This window comes from Microcaecilia unicolor, chromosome 4 (assembly GCF_901765095.1).
Source record: "Microcaecilia unicolor chromosome 4, aMicUni1.1, whole genome shotgun sequence".
Lineage (NCBI taxonomy): Eukaryota > Metazoa > Chordata > Amphibia > Gymnophiona > Siphonopidae > Microcaecilia > Microcaecilia unicolor.
Genome location: NC_044034.1, coordinates 319,549,917 through 319,576,492, shown reverse-complemented (window position 1 = coordinate 319,576,492; position 26,576 = coordinate 319,549,917). Strand labels below are relative to the sequence as shown.

The following is a 26,576-nucleotide window of genomic DNA, read 5'->3' as shown; positions in this document are numbered from 1 at the left end:
ATAAATTTCCTTTCTGCAATTGCAGTTACCTTAACTGAGAGGAAGGGGACAACCGGCGGTCAGCCGCCAATGGCCAGCGTTTTGTCCCCTGAGCAGGAAGTGTGGGACCGCTGAGCGATGAACTGCCCACAGATGAAAGGGTTGGCAAGTCCTTTGATTAGCGCCGGCGAAGGAGCGTCGATGCTCTTGGACCTGGAAAAAACAACTCCATCGCTCCCGAATTATTCAACCACCATGTCCAAAGGAGTGGAGGAGTGAGTTAGAGGCATATGCTGAGACGGAGGACATTTACAGCAGAACCCGAATCAGCGGAACCACTCCTAAACACCTAAGAGAAATTAACTTGGAGTTTTTGCCTCCCATGGAGGTTACATTGAATACCATCTGGAAGGCACTTCGGGACCTAACGGTGGCAGTAAATAATTTTGTTTCAGATATAATTTTATTAGAGAGTTGCGTGGACAATTTAACTGAACTCTTTCAGAGTGAAAAATTGATATAATAAATGATTCCACACAAGCAAGAAGTGGTTATGATTTTGAAAATGATAATAGATCAGAAACTTTGAATAATAAAATGAATACTATTATAGATGATTAATATCGAGATTATTGTTGTTCCCAGAGTTACGGGTATGACTCCTAAAGTTTTCCTCAGAAATATTTCCTCAATTATTACTTTAAAAGGAGTGAAGCCTGTGAAAACTGGGATTACTTTGATCAGTTGGATTTGAATTAGAGACTTAAGTATATGTATTGTTAAATAACTTCTGGCTTTTAAAAGAGAAAGAATGTAATCAGATGTATTATTTCTAACTAATATTGGACAATAAGTATGCTTTCAATGAAATGATTTGATTATGCACCGTATTGGCCTTGAAGAAGCCAACCAGAAGCCAACCAGATGATCAATGCGGAATAATGAATTAGACGAGTAATATCTGGGGATAATCAGGTTAATACCACTTTTTTTTCTGTTTACTGTTTAATTGATCTCCTTGTCTTGTTTCACTTTCCCTATTTAGTGGTCTAAGGAAGAGAATAGAATTACCTGACTGAAATGATTCCTAAATATTACTTTCTCTGTATTTCCGGCAAGTTGTTTTATCGCTTGTAAAAATTTAAATGGTTATAAATAAAAAAAAAAAAAAAAAAAGATAGAGACGTTTAAATACTTTTGTGGCATAAATGCTCAGGAGACAAGCCTCTTTCAACTGAAAGGAAGCTCTGGAATGAGGTGAAAGAAGATGGACACAGGAATAACCTGAGGAAATACTACTTCATGGAAAGGGTGGTGAATTTGTGGAATTGCCTCCTGGTGTAGGTGGTGGAGATGAAGACTGTATCTGAATTCAAGCAAGCTTCGGACAAGTACATAGGATCTCTAAAAGAGAGGAAGGGATAGTAGATAGCATGGATGGGCAGACCGGATAGGTCATATGTCTTTACCTGCCTTCAGTTTTTTCTCTTTCTATATTTCTAATGTCTCCAAATGGGTAAGTTTTTTGAATACAATGAGAATTTTACTCCTAAGCCAAGGTATGTTGAGTATGATTTCAGTCTCTCAAATTTACTGCCAACGCTTGGTGTAGTGGTCAAGAACCATAGAGCTCTCTCTGAGATGTATGTCCAGGGCTGTAGCAAGCTTGTGTGACTCACCCACTATGGTACTCCCAACCCCCCCCCCCCCCCCGGAGAACTCATTCTCCTCCCAAAGTTCCCCAAAGACACCCCCAATTGCATCCATTTCCTTCCTGAAAGTCCTCCCTTGGCTGCAGCATAGAGTTCCTCCTTGTTTACCTCCCTCCCCCCCCCCCCCCACAAACACACAATACAGCTTTCTCTTCCACCTTAGTATCCCCCTCCCTTCAAGCCTTTCTGTCACAGCTAATATGCTGTGCCCAAAAAGCTAAGTAACACCCTGTGCAGCCTGCCACTGAAGAGCATTGCAAGGCACTTCTGGGTCCCACCCACACAACAACAACAGGAAGCATATGTCAAAGAGGGTGTGACCAATAGTACCTTATAACGTGCTTAAGCAGCAGCTTTTTGGCCATGACATACTAACCACAACAGGAAGGATTGAAGGGAGGGAGATTCCGAGGAGGAGAGGGAGGAAATGGGGAGGTGAAAATCCATTCTATTCTATCCATGTTTTATAATCCACCTATATTGTGATTAGGATTTGTAGTGGATGGGGGAGAAGGGCAGGAGAGAGACAAGGAGGCATTCTGTACTACAGCATTTGGGGGGGGGGGGGGGGCAACTACACCCATGGACACGGCACAGTTTAGCCACTCTCAACTTCCTTTGTCTCTGTGCAGCCAGTGCAGCTACACATACCTTGCTTTATGGTCCTGCTTGTGTCCACACCTTAATCATCTTGAAGCTACGGACTTGCTTTTGTGCAGTTTAACTGGGAAAATATAAGTAAGAAGAGCAAAAAAGCACTTCCAGGGAAAAAATAAATCAGCATCACACATTTTTTTAAAGACACGAATTTCTTTTGAGAAATATAATTGTGAGGTCTGAATTATCAAATCCATTGTATTAAAATTTTTATACAAAATTTTATTCATTTTTACCTGGGCCAAAGATTTCTTCACATTGTGCATCATGGTATCGGCAAATGCCTCCGTAACAGTAGCCTCTATTATTATTGCAAGGGGTTCCTTTCTGCTTCAAAGTATTATTTATACAGTTTGCAGTTCTTCCATCACAGAACTCAGGGAGGTCACATTCACTAGTAGCAGGTCTGCAGGTTAAGCCAGCTTTAGCAAACTGATACGAAGAAACAATAAATTAGGAGACCTTGATCAGGAGATGTTTCTTTCCCAGTTCTTAAAAAAAAAAAAAAAAAAAAGATATAGGCAAGCAAATTGCTCATGTATTATCATAATGTGATATATGCTATTATTAGCAATGATTAATTTATAGTACATTAGCTCAAGCACAATATATGACAGGATAAAGCAACTGGGAGATATAGAGGGGCATAATGGAACGCGAACGCCCATCTCCATGGGCGTCTATCTCTGAGAACGGGTAGGTGAAGGGGCGGGACAAACCGTATTTTCGAAAAAAATGGGCGTCCATCTTTTTTCCGATAATACGGTTTGTGCCGGGCAAATGCATCGGATTTGTGCGGATCTGAGCTGGGCGGTTTCGTTTTTCAGCGATAATGGAAACCGAAGGCGCCCAGCTCAAAAACGAACAAATCCAAAGCATTAGGCCGTGGGAGGGGCCAGGATTCATAGTGCACTGGTCCCCCTCACATGCCATAACACCAACAGGGCACCCTAGGGGGCACTTGTAACAATAAAAAAAATTAAAATACCTCCCAAGTCCATAGCTCCCTTCCCTTGGGTGCTGAGCCCCCCAAATCCCCCTCAAGACCCACTGCCCACAACTCTACACCATTACCATAGCACTTATGGCTGAAGGGGGGCACCTAGATGAGGGTACAGTGGGGTTTGGGGGCGGTTTGGAGGGCTCCCATTTACCAGCACAAGTGTAACAGGTAGGGGGGGGATGGGCCTGGGTCCACCTGGCTGAAGTGCACTGCACCCACTAAAACTGCTCCAGGGACCTGCATACTGCTGTGATGGAACTGGGTATGGCATTTGAGGCTGGCATACAGGCTGGAAAAAAAAGTTTTTAAAGTTGTTTTTTTTTTGGTGGGAGGGGGTTAATGACCACTGGGGGAGTCAGGAGTGGTCATCCCTGATTCCCTCCGGTGGTCATCTGGTCATTTAGGGCACTTTTTGGGACTTGTTCTTGAAAAAAGGGTAAAAAAAAGTGACCCAAATTCGCGCTAAAAACGCCTTTCTTTTTTCGATTATCGGCCGAGGACGCCCATCTCTCCTCAGCCGATAACCGCACCCCTGTCCCACCTACACCACGCCTCCGACACGCCCCATCAACTTTGGTCGTTTCCGCAACAGGTTGCAGTTGAAGACGTCCAAAATCGGCTTTCGATTATACCGATTTGGACGCCCACGGGAGAAAGACACCCATCTCCCGATTTGGGTCAAAATATGGGCGTCTTTCTCTTTCGAAAATAAGCTGGATAAGCAACCCAGCTAAAGTAGATAGGTTCCTCTTGCTACCTCAGGAGCCCTTTTACTAAACTGTGTGAAATCTGGGCTTAATATGTTCTAGCATGGGACTTTCTTGCTTGCTGATTTAATGTGACACTCTTTTAGGACATTTTCCAAATTTTTAAAAATTTCATGTCGCACGCTAATGCGAACATTAACAGGTGGTACCTGTAAAAGGTTAATGTGGGAGCTCTTACTATCTCTTATTGAGAGCTCCCACGTTTTGATTAATGCTTCTGCAAACATTCTACTCCCATGGCATACCTCCACCAAAAATTAGTTTGAAAATATAGCTAACATGCAAGTTATGCTGTGTGAATCAGCCAACAAGTGTGTTCCACCTTCCTGTGGTCAGTGGTGTGTGGGGTGAAGAGCCAGAGGCAGACGCCGTGCAGGGAGTTGACTTCTCTTCTGTTGTGTGAGTCAGCCAACAAGTGTGTTCCATCTTCCAGTGAATTTGGGACTTCTTCCTGCTTGTGTTCCACCTCGGGCTGCCTCCTGCCAGGACAGATCTAGCCCCACCCCCTGGTAACAGTGGTACGCAGGGTGAAGAGCCAGAGGCAGATGCTGGAGGTGCTATGAGCCGAAGGGCAGTGCTGACATAGTTGCACTGACAAAGGAGTTCTTTAGGGCACTCCTTTAGGAGGACTTTGGAAGGGGTTTGGATTTTTTATTATGTGCATATAGTTTTGTCTGGAATTGACTATTACAATGTGTAAAATTTCTGTGGTGCATCATGGCAGTGGTCGTCATGGACTACTGTCAGTAAAATGGAGGGACGGGAGGGAGCGTGACTTTTACGGTCTGTGCCCTGAGAAAGGCAAGGACAAATCAAACTTGGGTATACATATAAAGTATCACATACCATGTAAATGAGTTTATCTTGTTGGGCAGACTGGAGAATTCCTTTATTAAATGAAAGCGGAAAATCAAATTGCAATACATTACACTGTGCAGTTATAAAGCCAGCCCCTCTATACTTTTATACAAAAATGCAAATTTTACACAAAAAACCGTCCCCCCCAACCCCCCCCCCCAAACATTCAACTCAACTTCAAGCGTACATGCTTCCACCAAACCCCAAAGGTCTTTACCCCCACCTGCACCCGTTCCCATCGGGCCACTTCCTGGACAGCTCGGACAAAGTCCCAGGAGACCTGCTCAGCAGACCTGCACTCCTGGCCCAGGGACACTCCGCAGCGAGCCATCCATAGGCAGTATCTGATGATAACTGAGATTAAAAAGGCGGTACCTGGCTCTAGCCGCCCTGTCTCCCCCTGCCTCCCATACACCCAGTCCGCATAGGTGTAGGACGTGAAGCTGGGGATGGCCAGCAAGGCAGCCACTCTCCGGCAAACCGCTACAGAGAATGGACACTCCTTCAGGAAGTGGTCCATGGTCTCCAGCCGGCCAGCACACTCCCCCCTCGGGCAGTCTCGGTCCTGCTGGTTCCTACACCGAAGGTTTGCCCTAACATACAACCTGCCATGTAGGGACAGCCAAGCAATGTCCCTGTACTTGTGTGGGATGCGTTTGGACGAAATAAAATGCAGGCCCTGCCTCAGCACGGGCTCCGGAGCATCCCTAAGAGCTAGGGGAGAGGAGAAGCGTTGGGAGCGAACCCACTCCACCCAGATCTCCCTCTGCCCTGCCCTAACTTCCTCCCATGTAATGTCCCACAGCCGAACCAGCTTTACCAAGGATTTGTACTAGCCTACCCCCTCCGGGAACCCTTTCCGCAACCGTCCCACCCTACCTCCCCCCAACCAAGGACCCCAAAATCCCTCCCACCACTGGACAACACTGTGTACCCATCCTGGGGCATCCAGACCCCCCGCCTGCCCCAGGTTAAACTGGATGAAGAGGGAGGAGAATAGCAAGACTGGGTTTACCATTCCCACCCCCCCCTTCCTCCCGCGACCGGTAAGTAATATTACGTCGAACTGGGTTCATCCTGTTCCCCCACAGGAGTTGAAAGAACACGCTGTAAATTGCCGTGAAACAGCGTTCCGGCAGGAGACAGATGTAGCTCAGGAACAGGAACATGGGGACCACCTGGCTCTTCAGCAACCGGACCCGGTCCTCCATGGGCATCCGCCACCCCTTCCAGCGGTCCACCTTCTCCCTCGCCTCCGCTATCCTTTGTTCCCAATTCTCCCGCCCGTAATCCCCTCCCCCAAAATACACTCCCAAAACCCTCATTTTCTCTATCCCATCCGGGAACCCACCACCTAAATTAAACCACCGTCCCTCCGGCCCCACCCACAAGCTGGTGCTCTTGCCCAGGTTTACCCGAGACCCCGAAGCCTAGGAGTATGCTGCAAGGGTCTCCTGCAGCCTCCTCCCCTCCCTGCGATCCGCCACCCAGATGGTGACATTGTCCGCATAGGCGATGACTCGCAACACATTCCCTTTGCCTACCTCCACTCCTCTGAGCCCGTCCTCCCCCCCCTTCCAGCCTCCTCACCAGGGGATCAATGGCGAAAGCGTACAGCAGGGGGCTCAACGGGCACCCCTGCCGCACCCCCGCCGAGATCCCCACCTCCGCCCCCCTCCATCCATTCACCAGGGGAAAGAATCGCGCCCCCGCATACAATAACTGAAGTTGCGCGATCCATTCCCCGAGAATCCATAGTGGTCTAGGACCTTCCATAAAAAGCCCCACTGCACTCGGTCGAAAGCCTTGTCCTGGTCCAAGGCCACGACCAGCCTGCCCTCTCCCACCCGACTACGTTCCAGGCCCTCCCTCACCCAGGCCACTGCCTCCAGCACCCCCCTTCCCGGGACCCCACACCCCTGCGGGGCTGCCAGCACTTCCCCGGAGATCTTCCTCATGCGGGCAAGGAGCATGTGAGCGAAGATCTTCCGGTCGGTGTTCAGAAGTGCAATCGGCCGCCAATTTGCCACATCCTGGGGGTCCTTGCCTTTGCTAAGGAGGACCAAAGCTGATGCCCCCATCGGCTCAGGCAAGGATCCCCCTGTTCGTGCCGCCTCCCAGATTGCCAACAAGACTGGCGCCAACTGATCCCTAAACCGCTGGTAGAACTCTGCCGGGAGTCCGTCTGGCCCCGGCGCCGTCCTGCGCCGCAAGGCCCCAATGGCCTCCTGTACCTCCCGCAGCGTCCACGGCCGCAGCAAGGCCCGAAGATGAGGCCCCCCCTTACCCACCCCTGGGGTTTCCTCAATGTACCTCGCCATGGCCTCCTCCCCCAACCGTTGGTCCAAAAAGACCCGCCCAAAGTGTGTCCCCACCACCTGCAAGATACCTTCCCTAGACTGCTGGAGCATCCCCCCCTCATCCCGTAACCCCTCTACCACCCTCCTCTCCCTTCTTTCCTTACAGCAGTCATACGGGTTCGGGCTGAGCAGCTTCCCGAAGTCCCGCTCATAGACGAGGGAAGAGTACCGATTGTATTGTACCCGTTCCACCTCCTGCTGCCAGGCCTCAATGTCCTCCCTCCTCCCTCCCCTGGAAATCAAATTGTCCCTTCGCTTCCTCAGAGCAGTTCCTAGCCGGGTGACCTCCCTCCCCTGCCTCCTCGCCTGACGGAGAAAGAACCCCCTGGTGCGATGTTTCAAAACTTCCCACCAGTCCCCTAGGGAAGGGAAGACACCCTGAATGGATACCTGGTCTGCCAGAAACTCCAGATACTCCTGGTACAACACCCCCTCCCTCAACCATTTCTGATTTAATCGCCACAAACCTTTCCCCAATCCGTGAATCCCCCCTCCCCCCAGCTCGACCAGCACCATCTTGTGGTCTGAGAAATCAACCTCTACCACCCTTGGTGCCTTCCCACACGCCCCTCCCCGAACTAAAAACCGGTCGATTCTACTTCTACAAGTGCCCCGGGCAAAAGTGAAACCCTGCATCCCACCACCAAACTCTATGTGCGCGTCCACCAATCCCGCTCCCTTCATGATCCCCGCTAGCCGTACCCCATCGTAACCTACTTGCGCTGCCCTCCCCCCCATCCTCCTTCCTCAGGACTGTGTTAAAACCCCCCCCCCCCCAAACTAGCTGCCGTGAGGTATAAAGGTACGGCCGAATTTTCCCAAACAGTGCTGCCCTTCCCCGTTTGCTTTGCGGCCCGTAGATGTTAATCACCCGCAAAGCCACCCCCCGCAATCTCACATCTAACACCAGACACCTTCCAATTCCCAGCTCCACCACCCTCTGGATCTCTACTTTAAAGGTTTTGAAGAGGATGCCTATCCCCCCATACCGTTCCCCTGCCAGACCCCAAATAGAGGGCCCCCATCTCCAGGCCTGCTTTGCCCGCCGAACCTCCTCCAGCGTTCGCAGCCTGGTCTCCTGCAGACGAAAACAGTCCGCCGCCACGGCAGAGAGGCCATCGAACGCCAAGCATCTCGCCCTCTGGGAGGCGACACTAGCCACATTAAGTGTGGCGAATGTTAACAGCAGTCCCGCCATCATTATGCCGTTCCATACCCCTCACCCTCCTGGCTACCTTCCCTCTGCTCCATACTACCTCCAGGGATCCCTTCCCCTTCCCCCTTCCTCGTCCGCCCAGTCCCGGACCCCTAGCTCAAAAAGCCCCCCCCTTTCCTTACTTTCTTTCTCCCCTTCTTCCTCTTTTCTTCGCCCACCTCCCTCCCTCCTTGGGAGTCGTCCACTGACCCTCCCCCCCTGCCCCCTCTCCCGCCCCTTCTTCGACCCCCTCCATCAATCCTGCCTCCAGCCCATCCTCCCTCTCCTCTCTTGCCTTCATCCCTGCCTCCTGTCCTACCCTCCTTTTCTCCCCCACCCTCCCTTCAGCCCCCCCCCCCAATCTGCCCCCACCTCCCCGACCTCCTCCACTACCATTTCCTCCTCTTCGTCCCTCAAAACCTTCTCCCTCTTCTTCTTCTTCCTTTTACCCGCTGTTCCCTTTCCAGCATCTGCCATGCTTTCCAACCCATCCTGCCGGCTCACCCCATCCTCTCCTTCCTCTCCTGCCAGTTCGTCACCCCCTCCCTCATCTTCCAATCCCTAAATCTGTTCTCTACTTCTATCCCCATTCCTGCCTCCCCTCCCCCTTCCTCCCGTACCCCCGTCACCTTCCGTTGTTTTTTTGACACCCGCGTCCAACCCTCATCTGCCCCGTCCTGCCGCTTCCGCCCTTCCCCCAACCCTCCCCCCCCTCCCACTCCCTGTCCCTCCGCAGCTCCTTTCCCCCCCACCCCGGGAACCTGATCTCGCCCTACATTCACTCCTCCCCTCTCCCTCTGAACTGGACCGCCCCCTCCCATGTCCTCCTCTCCCCCGTTATGGGAGGCCCAAGGGCAAGCTCTGAATGCATGCCCCAGACCCCCACACAAATTACACCGGATAGATGCACAAGACTCCGTAGGATGCTCCTTAGACCCGCACTTCCCATACTGCCGTACTGGGCACGACATACTAAAATGTCTGAATGACCCGCACTTGTGACATTGCCGCGGCTGCCCCTTGTAAAAGCAGAGGATCCGATCCCTGCCAATGAACGCCGCGGAGGGAATGTGCTGGGTCACGTGCCCTGCCTGCTTCAGCCTAACCTGCGCACACCATCCTCCCGCCCACACCCTACTGGGGTCAGGGAGCTTGGACAAGGGGGTACACAATTCTGCATACCGCTGTAGTCAGAAGGCCAGGTCCGCCCCTGAGATGGATTCATTTCGGACCAGCAGGGTTACCTGCACCAGGTCAGGTCTGCTGATCGGTAAGGCCCTAAAGTTTCTCCAATCCCCTTTCCCCCTTACCCCCTCGTATTTCTCCCAGAAGACCTCCATGTCTCGCTGGGTCAGAAAACTAACATCATATTCTGGGATATTCACCGGGTGGATACAGGCATAGAGGTCCTCTGGGAGAAATCCTAAACCCAGGACCAACTTCAGGGCCTCATCCCTACTTGGCATCCCCCCTCCCCCACCCACCTTAACTGAATCACATTCCTCCTTTTGGGAACCTGGCCCCCCCACCCTCCCCCAATGCTTCCTGCCCCCCCATTCCCCCTGCGCCCGCCCCTCCTACCTACTACCGCCGCAAAGGATGGAGCACCCCCCCACCGTCCCCCTCCTCCATCTCCTGCACTGAAACCCCCCTGCTCCTGCTGTGCCGTACCCCCCCCTCTCTCTCTTGCCCCCCCTCTCAGCCTCCCTCCCTTCTCTCCCTTCTATCAGCAGACTTTGCACATCCCCTGCCTTCAGAGTGTCCTTCTGTACCATTTCCCCTGCAGCAAAAACCCTGCCATTGTCCCCTTCAACACGTTCGCTAGAGACAGTGAGAGCAGGTTCCCCTAAATACTTGTTCCCCTCCCAATGCCCCTGACCCCCTCCTCCGCCCACCGAGCCAACCCTCCCCTCCCGAACACTCCCCCCTGGCTCACACCCCTGCAGCCTGGCCAACTTCAAAGTCAAAGGTACCAGTCAAGTTTCCTTCTGGCGCACACTGCAAGGCAAACACCTCCCGCTCCTCCCCCCCTCCTTCCCCCCCCCGGAACCTGCTCTCTGTGCTGGGTCCCTCCTTGCAATGTGCTGCTCCAGCTTTCCCTGTGCGGGACCACTGTTTTCCTGGGAACTGGTCTCCCCTCTGGCGTCCTGCTTCGTTGGGACTTCCTGCTCTGCCGTTTTGCCAAGTAAGAGTGGCTTCCCGCACTCCAGCACCACTCGCTCTCCCAAACGTGGGGAATCCTCCTGCGCTGTAGCATTCTCCCCTGCCGACCACTGCAGCTCCTCTGCGGCCATCCCTGCTCCTCCAGCCTGATTGGCTGGCGCCTCCTGCTCCAATGTGCTGGGCGGGCGTGGCATCCTGCCACCCGGCAGCGCAGTTCCTTGCCATTCTGAACCTTTTTGTGGGGAACACTGTGTGGCCTCCTGTGCTTTCTCTATCGAAAACCACTCCTTGTCTTCACCTGCCTTTCTTCCTGCATTCTCCTTTAAGAGGCAGCTCCCTGCTGGAACATCTCCACTTTCAGTCCTTAGCCCTGCTGCAGGCTGATTGGCTGGAACATCCTGCTCCTCAGAGCTTTGTGGGTGAGGCCTCCCAGGCTGTGCTGGAGCAGGCATTTTTTCCTTGCCGTCTGCTCCTACTACAGGCAATGGGAACAGGACAACCTCCTCTTCTCCAGGTAAGTTCTCTGTTTCAACTTCCACCACCACTTCTGTGGAAAAAGGTCTCTCTCCTGAAATTCCAGCCTCTGTTTCAACAATGTGAAAAGTCTTAGTTTTAAAGTTTTTTTCCTGTTCTGCTCTCCCACACTCAGGTGCTCTCAATGAGGCTTCCACAGCCCCACCTTCAGTCCTGCTTACTCCAGAAGTTGCCTGCAGAGGCCCTGACTGACTAGCAAGGTATTGCATGAATTTTAATGTATTTTGGGTGCTAGTTCCTGGCAGCTCCCCTGATGCTTCAATGTTCTGGGGTCCAAAGCCTGGGCTGATTCCTTCCTGCTCTGTTTGTTGCTTCCACTGTACCGAGGCTGACGGGGCCTGTCCCCCCGAGGCCATCCTGTCTCTGTTGATATAGAGTTCTCTCAGAGGATTTCCAGGGCCTTTCCTCAGGGCCCTCAGCAGCTGTTCTTTTTTCTGGAGAAGCCTAAGCAGCCTGGTTTCCTCTTTCATATAGGTCTTGCGATGCTCTGCTGGGGCCAGCCTGCTCAGGGCTTTTGCCATTTTGACTCGCTTCCCCAGGTCCACCACCTCCTTCTCCGTACTTTTAATTCTCTTCACCATTTTAATTATGCCACTGGCCGGGTCCTCTGGATCCTGGCAGTAGTCCACAAACTCTTCCTCCTCTAGATCATCACTGTCCTCACTGCCTTCCTCCTCCACCTCCGGCAGGGCCTCTTGACAGATCTCCATTACCACTCTTTCCTTCTCAGACCAGCTCTTCTCTAGGGCCTCTGCCAGCTCTCTCACCCCCTCACCTGCTGGACGTCGTGCGGCCGCGAGGGGGGTACCAGTCCGGCTTCCTCCCTTGGAGTCTGGCCCTCTTCTATCCACAGGGCTCCTTTCCCTCCTCCCTGCGGCACTGCAAGGGAGGGGACCGCTTTTCCTGACTCTCTGGTCCCTGAGCCCAAGAGGCCCCATGGCCTGGGCCTGTCCTGGGGAACGCTCCCCAGAGGCACTCCACATCCTTGGGGAGGGAGCTAGGCCTCACTCTCCTCCCACTGGAAGTCTGCAGAGCTCTCTGAAACACCTCCTTCCACCTCAGCAGACTGGATGGACCATACAGGTCTTTATCTGCCATCATTTATTATGTTACTATGCGATGAGAGAGTATTGTTGAAGGTTTCATTGAAGAACAGTTTGGATTCTTGTTTGGTTGATTCTTTGAAAGTTGCTTTAATTAATGCAAGATCAGTAATAAATAAGGTAGTATTAATATGGTATATGGTACAGCAGACTGATTTGGATATATGAGGTCAGTCAATAGAAATAGAATAAAATAAAACATAGAAAAGAAAATAAGATGGTACCTTTTTTATTGGACTAACTTAATACATTTTTTAATTAGCTTTCAAAGGTAGCCCTTTTTCGTCAGATCAGAAATAAGCAAATTTTGATAAGTAACAGCATATATAAGTGAAACATCAAAGTATTTCAGTGACAGTCTGAACGGATGAGGGAGGGGTGGGCTAGGTGAGAAACAGAGAGGGCTGTTAGGATGGGGGACACGGAGATATGCATGGTGATCAAAGAGTGACAAAGCAGTGAAATTTCATGGTTTATAATGGGCTAGAAAACCCAGATCTTTAAGACCTTTGTTAAGATCTTTGTTAACTTACCTCGGAGCAGAAATGGCGCTGCAATCCTAACAGGCCCAAACAACTTGGATACACTTTACAATCCATCTGAGGTATGTGAAAATCAAAATCTGAACAAACCAGGAGATCAAGAAAGTCTGCAAATACCGTGCAGGCAAACCACCTCTGATCTCCCTTTCGGAAATGTAAATCAATTGGGGATAGTAAACCTCTCAAACTATCAATTACCACAGCATGAAGTCTCTATACTTTCCAAAGGACTCTCGTTTTACCCATCCAGCAAGCTTGATGAAATTCAATTAATTAATTAATTTATTTATTGCATTTGTATCCCACATTATCCCACCTCTTTGCAGGCTCAATGTGGCTTACAATTCATCATAGATACTGAAATTAGAAGAGAATAAACATTTGGTTACAGAGGGTTTTGTGTTATATGGTGGTGAAATATATGATAGTGTTAAAGCAAAGACAATATAAGACATTTGTGGATATATTAGAGATTATACAGTTACACGTGTTGATCTTTGTGATATATCTTGTCGAAGAGATAGGTTTTCAGTAGTTTACGGAAATTGGTCAATTCACGGATCGTTTTCAGGTTACGTGGCAACGCGTTCCAGAGCTGCGTGCTCATATAGGAAAAGGTAGATGCGTTCATTAATTTGTATTTCAGACCTTTACACTTGGGAGGATGAAGATTAAGGAGTGTGCGAGAAGATTTTTTTGCGTTCCTGGGTGGTAGTTCTATTAGGTCTGACATGTAGGCTGGGGGTTGCCATGGATGATTTTATGGACTAGGGTGCAGAGTTTGAACGTGATTCGTTCTTTTAGTGGGAGCCAGTGTAGTTTTTCTCGTAGGGGTTTCGCGCTTTCGTATGTTGATGTGCCGAATATTAGTCTGGTTGCCGTGTTCTGGGCTGTCTGGAGTTTTTTAAGTATTTGCTCTTTGCAGCCAGCGTAGAGTGAGTTACAATAGTCCAGATGACTGAGTACCAATGATTGTACCAGATTGCGGAAGACAGTCCTTGGAAAAAATGGTCTAACTCTTTTTAGTTTCCACATTGAATTAAACATCTTTTTAGTTATGTTTTTCGCATGATTCTCAAGTGTTAGGTGTCGATCAATGGTGACTCCAAGAATTTTTAGGGTGTCCGAAACTGGTAAATTTAGTTTAGGTGTGTTATGGTGATAAATTTATTCTTGTTATATTGCGAGGTGAGTACCAGGCATTGGGTTTTCTCTGCATTAAGTTTTAGCTGAAATGCATCTGCCCAGGAATTCATGATATGTAGGCTTTGCTTGATTTCATTGGAGATTTCCCTTAGATCTTGTTTGAATGGGATGAAGATTGTTACATCATCAGCGTATATATGTGGGTTTAGGTTCTGATTCGATAGTAGTTTGGCCAAGGGTGTCATCATTAGGTTGAATATGGTCGGTGAGAGGGGTGATCCCTGTGGAACTCCGCATTCAGGTGTCCATGTAGCTGATGTAGTCGAATTTGATGTCACTTGATATGAGCGTGTAGTTAGGAACCTCTTGAACCAGTTGAGAATGTTGCCTCCGATTCCGAAGTATTCGAGGATGTGTAATAAAATTCCATGGTCAACCATGTCAAATGCGCTTGACATATCGAATTGTAACAGTAGAATGTTATTGCCGTTTGCTATCAATTGTTTGAGTTTGGTCATGAGCGTGACTAGTACAGTTTCAGTGCTGTGATTACAGCGGAATCCTGACTGGGAATTGTGTAATATTGAGAACTTGTTTAGATAATCTGTGAGTTGTTTAGTCACCATACCTTCTGTTATTTTGGTGATTAAGGGAATGGATGCTACTGGTCTATAGTTCATTAGTTCATTGGCATTTTTCTTTGCATCCTTGGGTATAGGGGTGAGTAAAATGTTGCCTTTCTCCCTTGGGAAGATTCCATTTTGTAGCATAAAGTTCAAGTGGTTTGTTAGGTCCGTTATAAATTGTTGAGGGGCCGACTTCATGAGGTTGTTTGGGCATACATCTAATTTGCAGTGAGATTTGGCGAATCTTTTAAGCGTTTGTGAGATAAGATCTTCCGGTAGTATTGTGAATTCAGTCCAGATCCTGTCTGCTGGGTAAACTCCTGGGTCTGGGTCTAGGCAGTCTAGGAGTGTGATATATTCGATGGGGCTGACAGGCATTTTAAGTCGCAGTTGTATGATTTTCTCCTTGAAGTACTTCGCCAAGTCGTCGGCTCCTGGTGCGTCTTTGCTGTTGTTGGTGACTGGAGTGGTATCTAATAATTTATTCACGAGTTGGAAGAGTTTGTGTGTGTCTTTGTAATTTGGTCCAATTTCAGTTTTGTAATATTGTCTTTTGGTTTGTCTTATGGTATATTTATATTTCCTTCGGAGTTGCTTCCAAGCGTTAAGTGTGGGATCGTCTTTCTTTTTGTTCCACGCACGTTCTAGTTTCCTAACTTGTGTTTTGAGTTTTTTCAGTTCTTCGTTGAACCATGGTATTGAGTTCTTTCTGTGCGAGGTTCTGGTTTGGATTGGGGCGATGTTGTCTAGTATTAGTTTACATCTATTATCCCATTTTGAGAGGAATTGGATTGTGTCTGTATTTATTGTCCATCCGTCGTTATAGATCTGTTCCCAGAATTTAACTGGATCTATTTTTCCTCTTGTGGTGTAGGTTTTTCGTATTTGTTTGTTAAGTAAGTCTTTCATTTTCCATTGGAGGGTGATGTGTGCTTTGTAATGGTCTGACCACAGTGTAGGTGACCATTTAGTATTTGTTAATGTAAAGTTTGCGTCGTGGTCAAATTTGTGTGTTATGATGTCTAATGTGTGTACTTTTTTGTGTGTTGGTTGCATATTTGGTCCTTGTAGATCCCATAGTTGTAAGAACTCTTTACAGTCTTGGGTACTTGTTATGGTGAGATCTTCCAGGTGTAGGTTAATATCTCCTATTATGATGAGGTTAGAGGAAGAGATACAGGTATTCGAGATAAAGTCCATGAAGTGTGTTTGGCAGTCTTGCCAGTTGCCTGGTGGTCTGTAAAGTATAACTGCGTTAAGGTGTTCCTGCAATTTTGGGTGACTGATCCTTATGGAAGCGATTTCAAGTTGTGGGAATATGGATTCAGCTGTGTTTGTGATGTTGAACTCAGATTTGTATATTATGGCTATTCCTCCTCCTCTTTTTCCATTTCTTGTCCAGTGTATAATTTTGTATCCTGGTGGGCATAATTCTAAGATTATAGGGTCTTGAAGGTTATGGACCCAGGTTTCAGTGATGAATAGGAGGTCAAGGTTGTCTGCAGTGATCCAGTCTGTTATAGTCTCTGTTTTGTTCACTACTGATCTGGCGTTTACGTATCCCGTTTGGATTGAATGGTAAGGTTTGGTTAGGGGAGTTGATGTCTCAATTTTTATTAGTTGCCTATTTTCCTGATGTCTAGTTTTGTTGTGTCCTTTCTTCCCTTTCTGTTGGTTATTTCCATATATATTTGTTTTTCCTTTTAATTGATTGCTGTTTTTTTGTTCTGGTGGGTTATGCGTAAATTGTCTGTATACTCAAATCTGGAAGAATTCTTTAGAAAACTCCGCCTGAAGGTACATTTTCACAATAAAGTAACACCCAACAGACTGGAACACAATTTTAAACGAAAAAACACATATTTCACAGTGGCGTAGCTAGGTGGGGCGCAGTCCCCCAAATGGATTTCTCAAAATAAATGGCGCCTATGCACATGCGCAGCTGCCTTCCTGCGCGAAGTCCACGGTGCTTTAACAAACAGATTGCACTGCCGGCGGATCGTTGTCCTCGCCTGCCAGACCAGACCGTGACGCCTAGAGTGCCTGCTGCTGCTCTAACACACAGCACTAGGAAGGGAAGGGAACGGACTGCTGAGCTGCTAAGCCACGATGGTCAAGTTACCCGCTCTAGAGTCTCGAAGACGTGCCGACTCACCTTCTCTTTTTTTTTTCTCTGACGCGACTCCAACTTAAGCAGCACTGTGGGACAGAGCCAGGCCTTCCCAGGGGTCCTCTCAGGCACAATGCCTAACACCAGTGCAGCCCAGCTCAGAGGCGGAAGACCTCGGCTTCAGCTTCAGCTATATGAGCTGAGCTGTTCTCTGACGGCTGTGTGGGGTAAGGGACCACGTGCGCTGTGCTGGCTGGCTGACTGTGTGTGCGGGCTGGGGATGAAAGTTGGAAGGGTTCCTCCTCTGTGTCACTAGCTGTTTCAGGACAGGTAAAAATAAAATACCATTCTCAGGGCACAGGAGGGTGGGGGTCACAGACGGCGATCGATGGACAGGATGGGGAAGGTACACACACAGCCTTTTTTTTTTTTAGCCCATAAAAGAAAAAAAAGGGGGAGGGGTGGTGAGACACACACACACACACACACACACTCTCTCTCTCCTTCAGTTCATAAAATAAATGTAAAAAGGGGGACATATATTGGAAATAAAATACACTGTGTGGGGGGAGGGCAGACTGAGATAGTCAAAGCAAGAGGGGTCATCAAGTGAAGCAAGAGGAAGATTTCGGGGGGGGGGGGGGGAAGCAAGGGAGACCCAGAGAGGAGGGGGGCCAGGGAAGCAAGGGGCGATGTCCAAGGAGATTGAAGAAAACAGGAGATGGGGTGTTCCTTTCTAGACCATTATACGCACTTTAGTTCACTCAAAACAATAGCAAATGCTAAACCAATAGCAAAAGATTATTTAAAAATAAATGTGTGGTCTAAAGCTGTTCCAGTTGGATAGGCAGTGCCCTAAAAGTTGTACAAAAGATTTTGTTTTCTTTTTTACTTATTTGATAGCTTTTCAAATTTATTTCAAAGCTTCCCATATCTAGATATAAATATCATGAAATAAAAATTGAACGTCACTAAAACAGCTTACAAATTATTATAGCTGGGAGAAACCATAGTTATAATCTCTGTATTTTGTGCTAATTTTTCTACACTGTTCTATAATATACAGATGGCAAAATTTCAGTGAGAATATCCTGTTTCTTGATCTTAACTGTTGCTGTAATCTGCCTTTGGGAAGCCTGGTGTTATAATGATGGAATATGCTGAAATTAAATGGAAGTAAAATTAAACTCTTCTTTCTTTGGGACACATGGAATCACATCTGCATCTGATGTCTTGTTTTGGTGACCCTTTACTAGGTGAAAACATCTCTGCACGAATACAGGAGGTGAGGGGGAGTCCCTATAGCCAGACCCTCCAAATGACACAATGATTTAAAATGTAGTACAAATTAGTACTCTAACCGATTAAACCAATATAGTAACATAACAAAGTAAATGACAGCAGATAAAGACCTGTACAGTCCATCCAGTCTGCCAATAAGACATGGTATGTGATACTTTATATGTATACCCAAGTTTTGATTTGTCCTTGCCATTCACAGGGCACAGACCGTAGAAGTCTACTCAGCACTGTTCTTGTACTAAGTTCTGGAGCTAATGTCGAAGCCCCTTAAAATTTACACTCCAGCCCATCCCTATCTATTCAGTCACGATCAGGGCATAGACCGTAGAATTCTGCCCATCTCCCATTTTGTTTCCCAATTACCGGTGTCGCCACCTAATCTCCGCTAAGATTCCACGGAACCATTTCTTCTAAACAGGATTCCTTTGTGTTTATCTCACGCATGTTTGAATTCCATTACCGTTTTCATCTCCACCACCTCCCGCGGGAGGGCATTCCACATATCCACCACTCTCTCTGTGAAAAAATACTTCCTCTGTGTACATCCATATGCTGCACAAGCCAGCATGTTTAATATAAGTGAGATTAAATAAAAATGCTACCAACAATAAAGAATGACAGCGTGGATGCAACAGCTCATAGGTCTGCTTGCTTTGTTTTCAGTGTACTAGATGATGGCTGCGTGGGGAAGGGGGAAACGTAGACTAACAACTTAATTGGTTTCAACTTTTTGACATCATCCCGTCTCCTGTTTTCTTCAACCTTCTTGATGTCGGACTTGAGGGGATAGGACTCCTAGGAGGAGGCAAGGGAAACAAGGAGTCTGCATAGGTGGGGCAAACCTGGACAATATTTTGGAGAAGACTTAGACTGACACAGTAAAGTGGAAAAGAATCTGAGACCAGCCCTATTAGGGGAAGAATACCCAGACAACAAAGGTAGAAAAAATATTATTTAATACATTTTTAAAGATTGAGGTGTGTCCGTTTTGGGAAATGTATATCTTTTCTGTGTACTTTGTACTGATATTGCACTGCTTATAGAGCCTAGCTTTCTTGGATAGAGGGGAGGGGGGTCACCATTTCAGTTTTTATGAATGTATTTTGTGGTCTCCCTATTTTGTACCAGGTGACGATCTATCCTTGTTCCTTATGAGCAACTAAGATGAAGGATTGTGCAAGCATGTTTTTGTAGGAATCTGTAACGATACAGCCTGTTCTAGTTTTCCAGTAGTAGGTATATTGGTGAATATTTTTTCTATGGTGAGTTGTAAGTGGGATACACAGAACTGGAGATGCAAGGTCTATATTGAGTTACTATCCTAGGGTGGGCAACCTGTGATCTATCATTGAAATTTGTGCAGCATGTGAGACTATGGGAAGAATATATAGAAAAGGTCCCACACAAAAGTCATTAACCAGAGTTTCGGTGACGTTAGCCACTCAAGAAGTTTGTTTCTATCATTTGTGTGTGTGTGTGTGTGTGTGTGTGTGTGTTTCTGCATGTGCCTAGACCAATGGTTCTTAACCAAGGAAGTGTGTTGTGGACCAGCAGCTGAGTTCAACTTTGTTCATTGAACTTCGGTTTTTCTCTCTGTTTTAAGAGGCATAATACAAAACTTGTAAGTTGATTAAAGTCTTAAGTTTCAGTAAAAAGATATCAACGTATACATTTGGTTTGTATTTATTAAACTGTATTTCTGTAAATTCAGATTCAGTACTGTACCAGCACTGTCACTAAATCCACCTCAGCATTTTTCTAACTGTAGCCTATTGTATGAAATTCCACTTCACAGTACACAAATGCCAACGTCTTGCCATATAGGCTGCAAGTGTAAAAAATATTTCTTGGTCTTTGTGTTTGCACTTGGCTGCCACTTGGCAGTACATTGTAAAAGGTCAGAGAAGTTCTTATTTGGTTGTTACCTTTATAGGACAGTCAGAGCCTAGGTACATTCCCCTTGGAAAATGTGCTGTAAAGCAGCCACCAGTGTCCTCTAGGCTTGGGGCGCATTAGCAGTGCCTTGACTGTTCTACGAATGTCTAGTTGCACCTTCTCTGCTGTGGGATGCTATGGCCGGCCTACCCTTCTGGTGCCTGTTTTACAAAAGTCTGCTCCCCCAGACGTCAAAACCTAGCTACGGCTCTGATACTTCACCCCACAATGTGGACAAAACAATAAACTGGACAGCTACATTCCAGCAAACAAAAGAAAGTCCTTTACAACCTTACTCCACCAGAAAGAGCAGCCGTAAGCAACCTACAAAACACCAACGCATTATGATCAAACCCGCAGACAAAGGTGGCTCAGTGGTGATTATGGACACACAAAAATACATCGAAGAAGAGCACAGACAGCTCTCAGACAAAACATACTACAGGAAACTAACTGAAGATCCCACATAGGACTATACGAAACAACTGAAAGACCTTATCAGAACATTTCCCAAACAAGTACAGCCACATCTGAAGAAACTCATACCAAACCAGCCCTCTGTGGGCACATTCTACATGCTACCCAAAATCCACAAACCTGGAAACCCTGGTAGACCAATCACATCAGGTATTAGCACACTCACGGAGGAAATATCTGCACTTATAGAGGGGATTCTGAAACCTCTTGTGAACAAGACAAACAGCTTTATTCAAGACACCACAGACTTTCTGAATAAATTGAAAAATATCAAGCAATTACCACCAGGTACCCTTCTGGTCACGATGGATGTAGAATCACTATACAGCAACATTCCCCTTGTGGATGGCATAGCTGCATGTGAGAAGCTCCTAAAAACATCCACACTGGACCATCAATACTCACCAGAAACTATTACAAAACTAATCAAATTTATTCTAACTCACAACTATTTCCGCTTCAACAATATCATCTACCTACAAATCATGGGCACTGCGATGGGCACCAGGGCAGCACCCAAATATGCTAACTTCTTTATGGCTGAACTGGAAAAGACATTTCTGAATACATATCAGACCACACCCCTAAAATACTACCGGTACAATGATGACATTTTTCTGATTTGGACTGAGGGGGAAGAATTCACTGAATATCTAAACAAACACTCAATTCTGCACGAATTGCAATCAGGATTTCGGTCAAATCATAGCACCGAAACTGTTCTAGTGTCCGCAATGAACTCATTCAAACAAGTAATTGCAACTGGTAACAACATACTCCTCCTACAATTCGACTTGTCCAGTGCCTTTGACATGGTTAATCATGAAATACTACTACACATACTAGAGTACTTCGGAGTAGGAGGCACAGTTCTCAAATGGTTCAAAGGATTCCTGACCACAAGATCATACCAAGTATCAACAAACGCGGAAAGATCGCCCCCATGGATACCTGAATGTGGAGTCCCCCAAGGATCCCCCCTCTCACCAACCTTATTCAACCTAATGATGATACCTTTAGCCAAACTTCTAGCCGACCAAAACCTTAACCCCTACATATACGCAGATGACGTCACAATCTACATCCCGTTCAAACATGATCTAAATGAAATCACCAACGAGATCAACCAAAGCCTCCAAACAATGCACACATGGGCAGATGCATTCCATTTAAAACTTAACACAGAAAAAACACAATGTCTTGTACTCACCTCGCAACATAACACAAAAAACTTCTCCACCATCATCACACCATACTGTTCTCTTCCTGTCTCTCATAACTTGAAAATTCTTGGAGTCACCATAGGTCGAAACCTCACCCTTGATACCCATGTGAAAAATATGACGAAAAAGATGTTCTACTCCATGTGGAAACTCAAAAGAGTAAAACCATTCTTCCCAAGATACATCTTCCGTACTCTGGTACAGTCAATGGTAATAAGTCATCTGGACTACTGCAACGCACTGTACGCTGGCTGCAAAGAACAGACTATCAAAAAACTCCAAACTGCCCAGAATACTGCCGCCAGACTCATATTTGGAAAAGCTAAATATGAAAGTGCAAAACCCTTAAGAGAGAAACTTCACTGGCTATCACTTAAGGAACGAATTGCGTTCAAAATCTGCACAATTGTTCACAAAATCATTCACACAGACGCCCCAATATACATGTCTAACCTCGTGGACCTACCTCGCAGAAACGCCACAAGATCATCCCGCAAATTTCTCAACCTGCACTTCCCCATCTGTAAAGGACTAAAATACAAGCTGATGCATGCCACTTCCTTCTCTTACATGAGCACGCAGTTATGGAACGCAGTACCTACAGACCTGAAAACAATCAACGATATAAATATCTTTCACAAAGCTCTGAAGACATACTTCTTCAACAAAGCCTACAATGAGAACCGATAACCGACAACCTCATCAATTCACCTCACCAACCCACTCAGTTATGAAAATCTATCTACATAAATCCCGATCACTCGCTCCCTTCTTCTCTCTTCCCTACTTAATCTCTGCACAATACTAACTGTATCTGATATCTTGTAATGACATTGTTAACAACATTATGTAAGCCACATTGAGCCTGCAAATAGGTGGGAAATGTGGGATACAAATGCAATAAATAATAATAATAATAATAAATAATAAACTCTGAAACAGTTTTACAATTCCTTCAATACATACCATCCTACAATCAGATTCAAAATTGGCTACTCCCCAGAAAAAGTCAATTTTTTGGACACCACAGTTCCAATCGGCAATGGCTACATACAAACATCCATATATAGGAAACCCACAGACAAATGCAGCTACCTCAACAACTCCAGCTTCCACCCTTCACATACAAAAAAAATCCATTATCCACAGGGCCGGTCCTAGGGTCTCTGGTGCCCCCCTGCAGACTATGAGTTGACGCCCCCCCAAGCATCTCCTTTCTCTCTTCTCCCACCCTGCCCCTGTCTAGCGATTCTCCTTCGCCCCCATCCCCCTCCCATTTATGGCCACCTGCCCGCCCTCTTCTCCCTCCAACATCCCCCTTTTTCTTCTTGCCACCCTACCTGGTTTAAGTCTTTTTAAATTTACCTCCGTCCCAGTGTCCGTGTCATTTCAAAGCCCTGCCCGTCTCTAGCCTTCCCTCCCTTCGTGAGTTCGTTCCCTCAGAGTCCCGCCCTCGAGGAAATGACGTCAGAAGGCGTGACTCTGCGGAACGAACTCACGAAGGGAGGGAAGGCTAGAGACAGGCAGGGATTTCAAATGACGCAGCCGCTGGGATGGAAGTAAATTAAAGATTTTAAACCCCCAAGGGCGGCGCGGTATGGCGGCGCAGTGCCACAGTGGCGCCCTTGAAGGCAGGCGCCCCCCTGCGATGCTTACCCCGCTTACCGGGTTTGACCGGCCCTGATTATCCACAGCCAAGCCACAAGATACCACCGTATCTGCTCTGACCCAGGGGACAGAGATAGGCACCTTAAAATCCTGACTGCATCCTTCTAACAGAAAGGATACAACCCCAAAATAATCTTCAAGAATACTGCCTCCGCCCTCAAAACACCCAGGGAAAATCTGCTACAGTACAAGGAAAAGAAAGCCACAGACAGAACCCCCCTTATAGTGACATACAACCCAGAGCTGGAAAAACTGAGGAAAATCATAAGAGGTCTGCAGCCACTACTCCAGGAGGATGAATTACTGAAAGAGATATTCCCATCCCCACCAGTGCTGGCCTTCCGACAGCCACCCAATTTAAAACACATGCTAGTGAGAAGCAAGCTCTCAACAGAGACCCAAAAAGAAGAGAATGGCACACATCCTTGCAATATATCCAGCTGCAAACTATGCCAAAACATTTCACAAGACCCCACAGTCATTCACAAAGGAAAAAATATTCAACATAAAGGAATCCTTCACATGCTCATCTTCCAATGTAGTATATGTCATCCAGTGTAAAAAATGTGACGAAGGGTGCTATATTGGAGAAGCAAGCCAGATGCTGAAGAAGAGATTTAATTTACATAGACATCATATGAAAAATGCCAGTGCCAATCAAGATGTTACCTCTGTGGGACAGTACTTTACAAAACCAGAACACTGTACTAATGATTTTATAGTGAGACTACTTAAAGGAAATTTTAAAACAATACAGGAATGAAGACCTTTGAAGTCAAAATGATTAAATATTTTGACACCCACCAGACAGGACTTAACAAAGATCTGGGTTTTCTAGCCCATTATAAACCATGAAATTTCACTGCTTTGTCACCCTCTGATCACCATGCATATCTCCCTGTCCCCCATCCTCACAGCCCTAGCCCACCCCTCCCTCATCCTTTCAGACTGTCACTGAAGTACTTTGATGTTTCACTTGTATATGCTGTTACTTATCAAAATTTGCTTATTTCTGATCTGACAAAGAAGGGCTACCTTCGAAAGCTAATCAAAAAATGTATTAAGTTAGTCCAATAAAAAAGGTATCATCTTATTTTCTTTTCTATATTTTATTTTATTCTATTTCTATTGACTGGCTTTAGAAGTGGACTAACACGGCTACCATATCTCTCTACTCAAGATATATAAGGTGTAACTGAGTCCTGGTTTGAAGTGTTGGATGTAGTTTTGGCAAATCAATGTCCTGTGGGATTTAATTGGAGCTGGAGTTGTCATCTGAAAGAAAGGGAGTGTTTAAAAAAAATTATAGAGAGGATCTACAGTTGGCTAAGGTGTTGGAAAAGGATTGCAAGGGTGCAGGTGTGTTGTTGTTGAGTACAGCAATGTGTTCTGTGTGTTTGATTTATTGTCAACCACAGTACTGTGATGTCGATTGTTCTTCTTTGTTGACTACACTATTGGAGTTATCTGTGGATTTGTCTACGCTTTTTATTCTAGGGGATTTTAATCTTCTAATCTCTCCTGGTGTTACTATGTCGCATGTTTTGTTTGACACTTTGGCAGCCCTCTCTCTTGAGCAGATTGTTCAACAGGTTACTCATCAGGGTGGACATATTTTGGATTTAGTGTTTTTGCCTCAGCAGTTGATTGCAGATGTGAGATTTGTTGTTCATCTGATAGTTTAGACGGATCATTTCTTAACTGAGTTGTGGATACCGCTAAAAAAGAAATTGGATAGTAGGCCCTTGGATGTTAAGGTGGTGCACCCATAGGTTGACTGTGACTTGTTATGGGAAGTTTGGGCTCTGTTATTGGGTGATCTGTCGGTGTTGGATAAAAGGGATTTGGTCCAACATTGGAATGAAACTTTGGTACAGGCACTGGTTATATTGTGTTGAGAGTCACCGTGAAGCAATGTCCCGTGGGAGGGAATGTTCATTTTTGGTTGCTTCTGGGTATGAGAAAGGTCAGAAGGGAGTTGAGAAACGTGGAGTGAGAGTGGAAGCGCTCTGGTGATCTAGATGCTTTGGATTTTTATCTGATTAAATTGCGGGAATATACTGTCATTGTGCAACATAGTAGGGAACAGTATTATCATGACTGAATTAGGGAATCATTAAATTGCCCTAAGGAGTTGTTTTCTATTGTTCGTTCGATATTTCACAGGCTCATCCTGCTAGCATGTGTGCTTCTCCTTTTTCACTAAATAAGCATGTGAATTATTTTTATCAAAAAAAGTTCTGAATATTGTGGGTTCCTTTTCTGGAGTTAAAGATTTGAAGGTTTCACCATGGACAGACATTGAAAAATGGGAGGAGTTTTGGGGACAATCCAAGATGGCAACTGACTGAACAGATCAAGTGGACATGCTCTGAATTTGCTCATCAGCCAAGCTTGCGCGAACCTTACCCGATTTCCGATGGGTAAGAGGAGGGGCAGAGTTCGAGAGGCTCCCCTTGTCTCGGGCGGAATGCCCCAATCACGCCAGACGACGCTGGATCATTTTCGAGGGGCGTCCGGTCCCGGGTTGGCGTCGACTCCTTCTACTGGGGCTGGCGTATCGACGCCAGACGGCAGTGTTAACGGGGCCTCCCTGAGCCCTGTAGAACGTGCAGCACCCCCACAGCCTGGAAGGGAAGCTCTTACTGCAAGCCCTGCCGCTATGACTGCTGGACAAGCGCCTGGCGAACAGGGAGGGAGCCTGCATGAGCTGACAGCGGAAGCCCAAGCTGAACCAGGTTTAACAGCTACTCAAAGTTTGGAGAAAACAGCGAGTATCCTGGAACAAGCTTCTAAGGCCCCCCTTCCGGAATTTTTGATGGGACAGTTAGAAAGACCTGCTGTAGTGACACTTGAGTCACTGTGGGACTTAACTTCATCCACCCATACTGCTTTACATAATTTAATCGTGAAAAATATGGAGACTGTTAAAGTTCTCTCAGAAACTACACTGAATCAGATGCAATCAAGTACACTCCAAGCCTCAGAGGTTAAGAGGCTGTCAGAAAAAAACTGAAAAATTGGACCTGGTGGCACAAACTTTGATTAAAGACAGAAACTATACTCTGCGACGCTTGGAGTACTTGGAAAACCATTCTAAAAGACTGACTTTACGATTTATAAATTTTCCTAGGTCTCCTTTGGTGATGCCTATTCAAATGATTAGGAAATATTTAATGGAAACTTTGGGAATGCCGGAGAATTCACTGCCTCCTA

At 46.7% G+C, this 26,576-nt stretch overlaps 1 protein-coding gene across 1 annotated transcript in view; it reads right to left on the bottom strand.

The window, feature by feature from the left end:
• Positions 1-26,576, bottom strand: part of LOC115469724 (disintegrin and metalloproteinase domain-containing protein 9-like) — a 581,856-nt gene that overhangs the window by 48,434 nt on the left and 506,846 nt on the right. Inside the window, 1 exon segment of the mRNA XM_030202512.1 lies at positions 2,585-2,780. Within this exon segment, the coding sequence (XP_030058372.1) occupies positions 2,585-2,780 (196 nt within the window).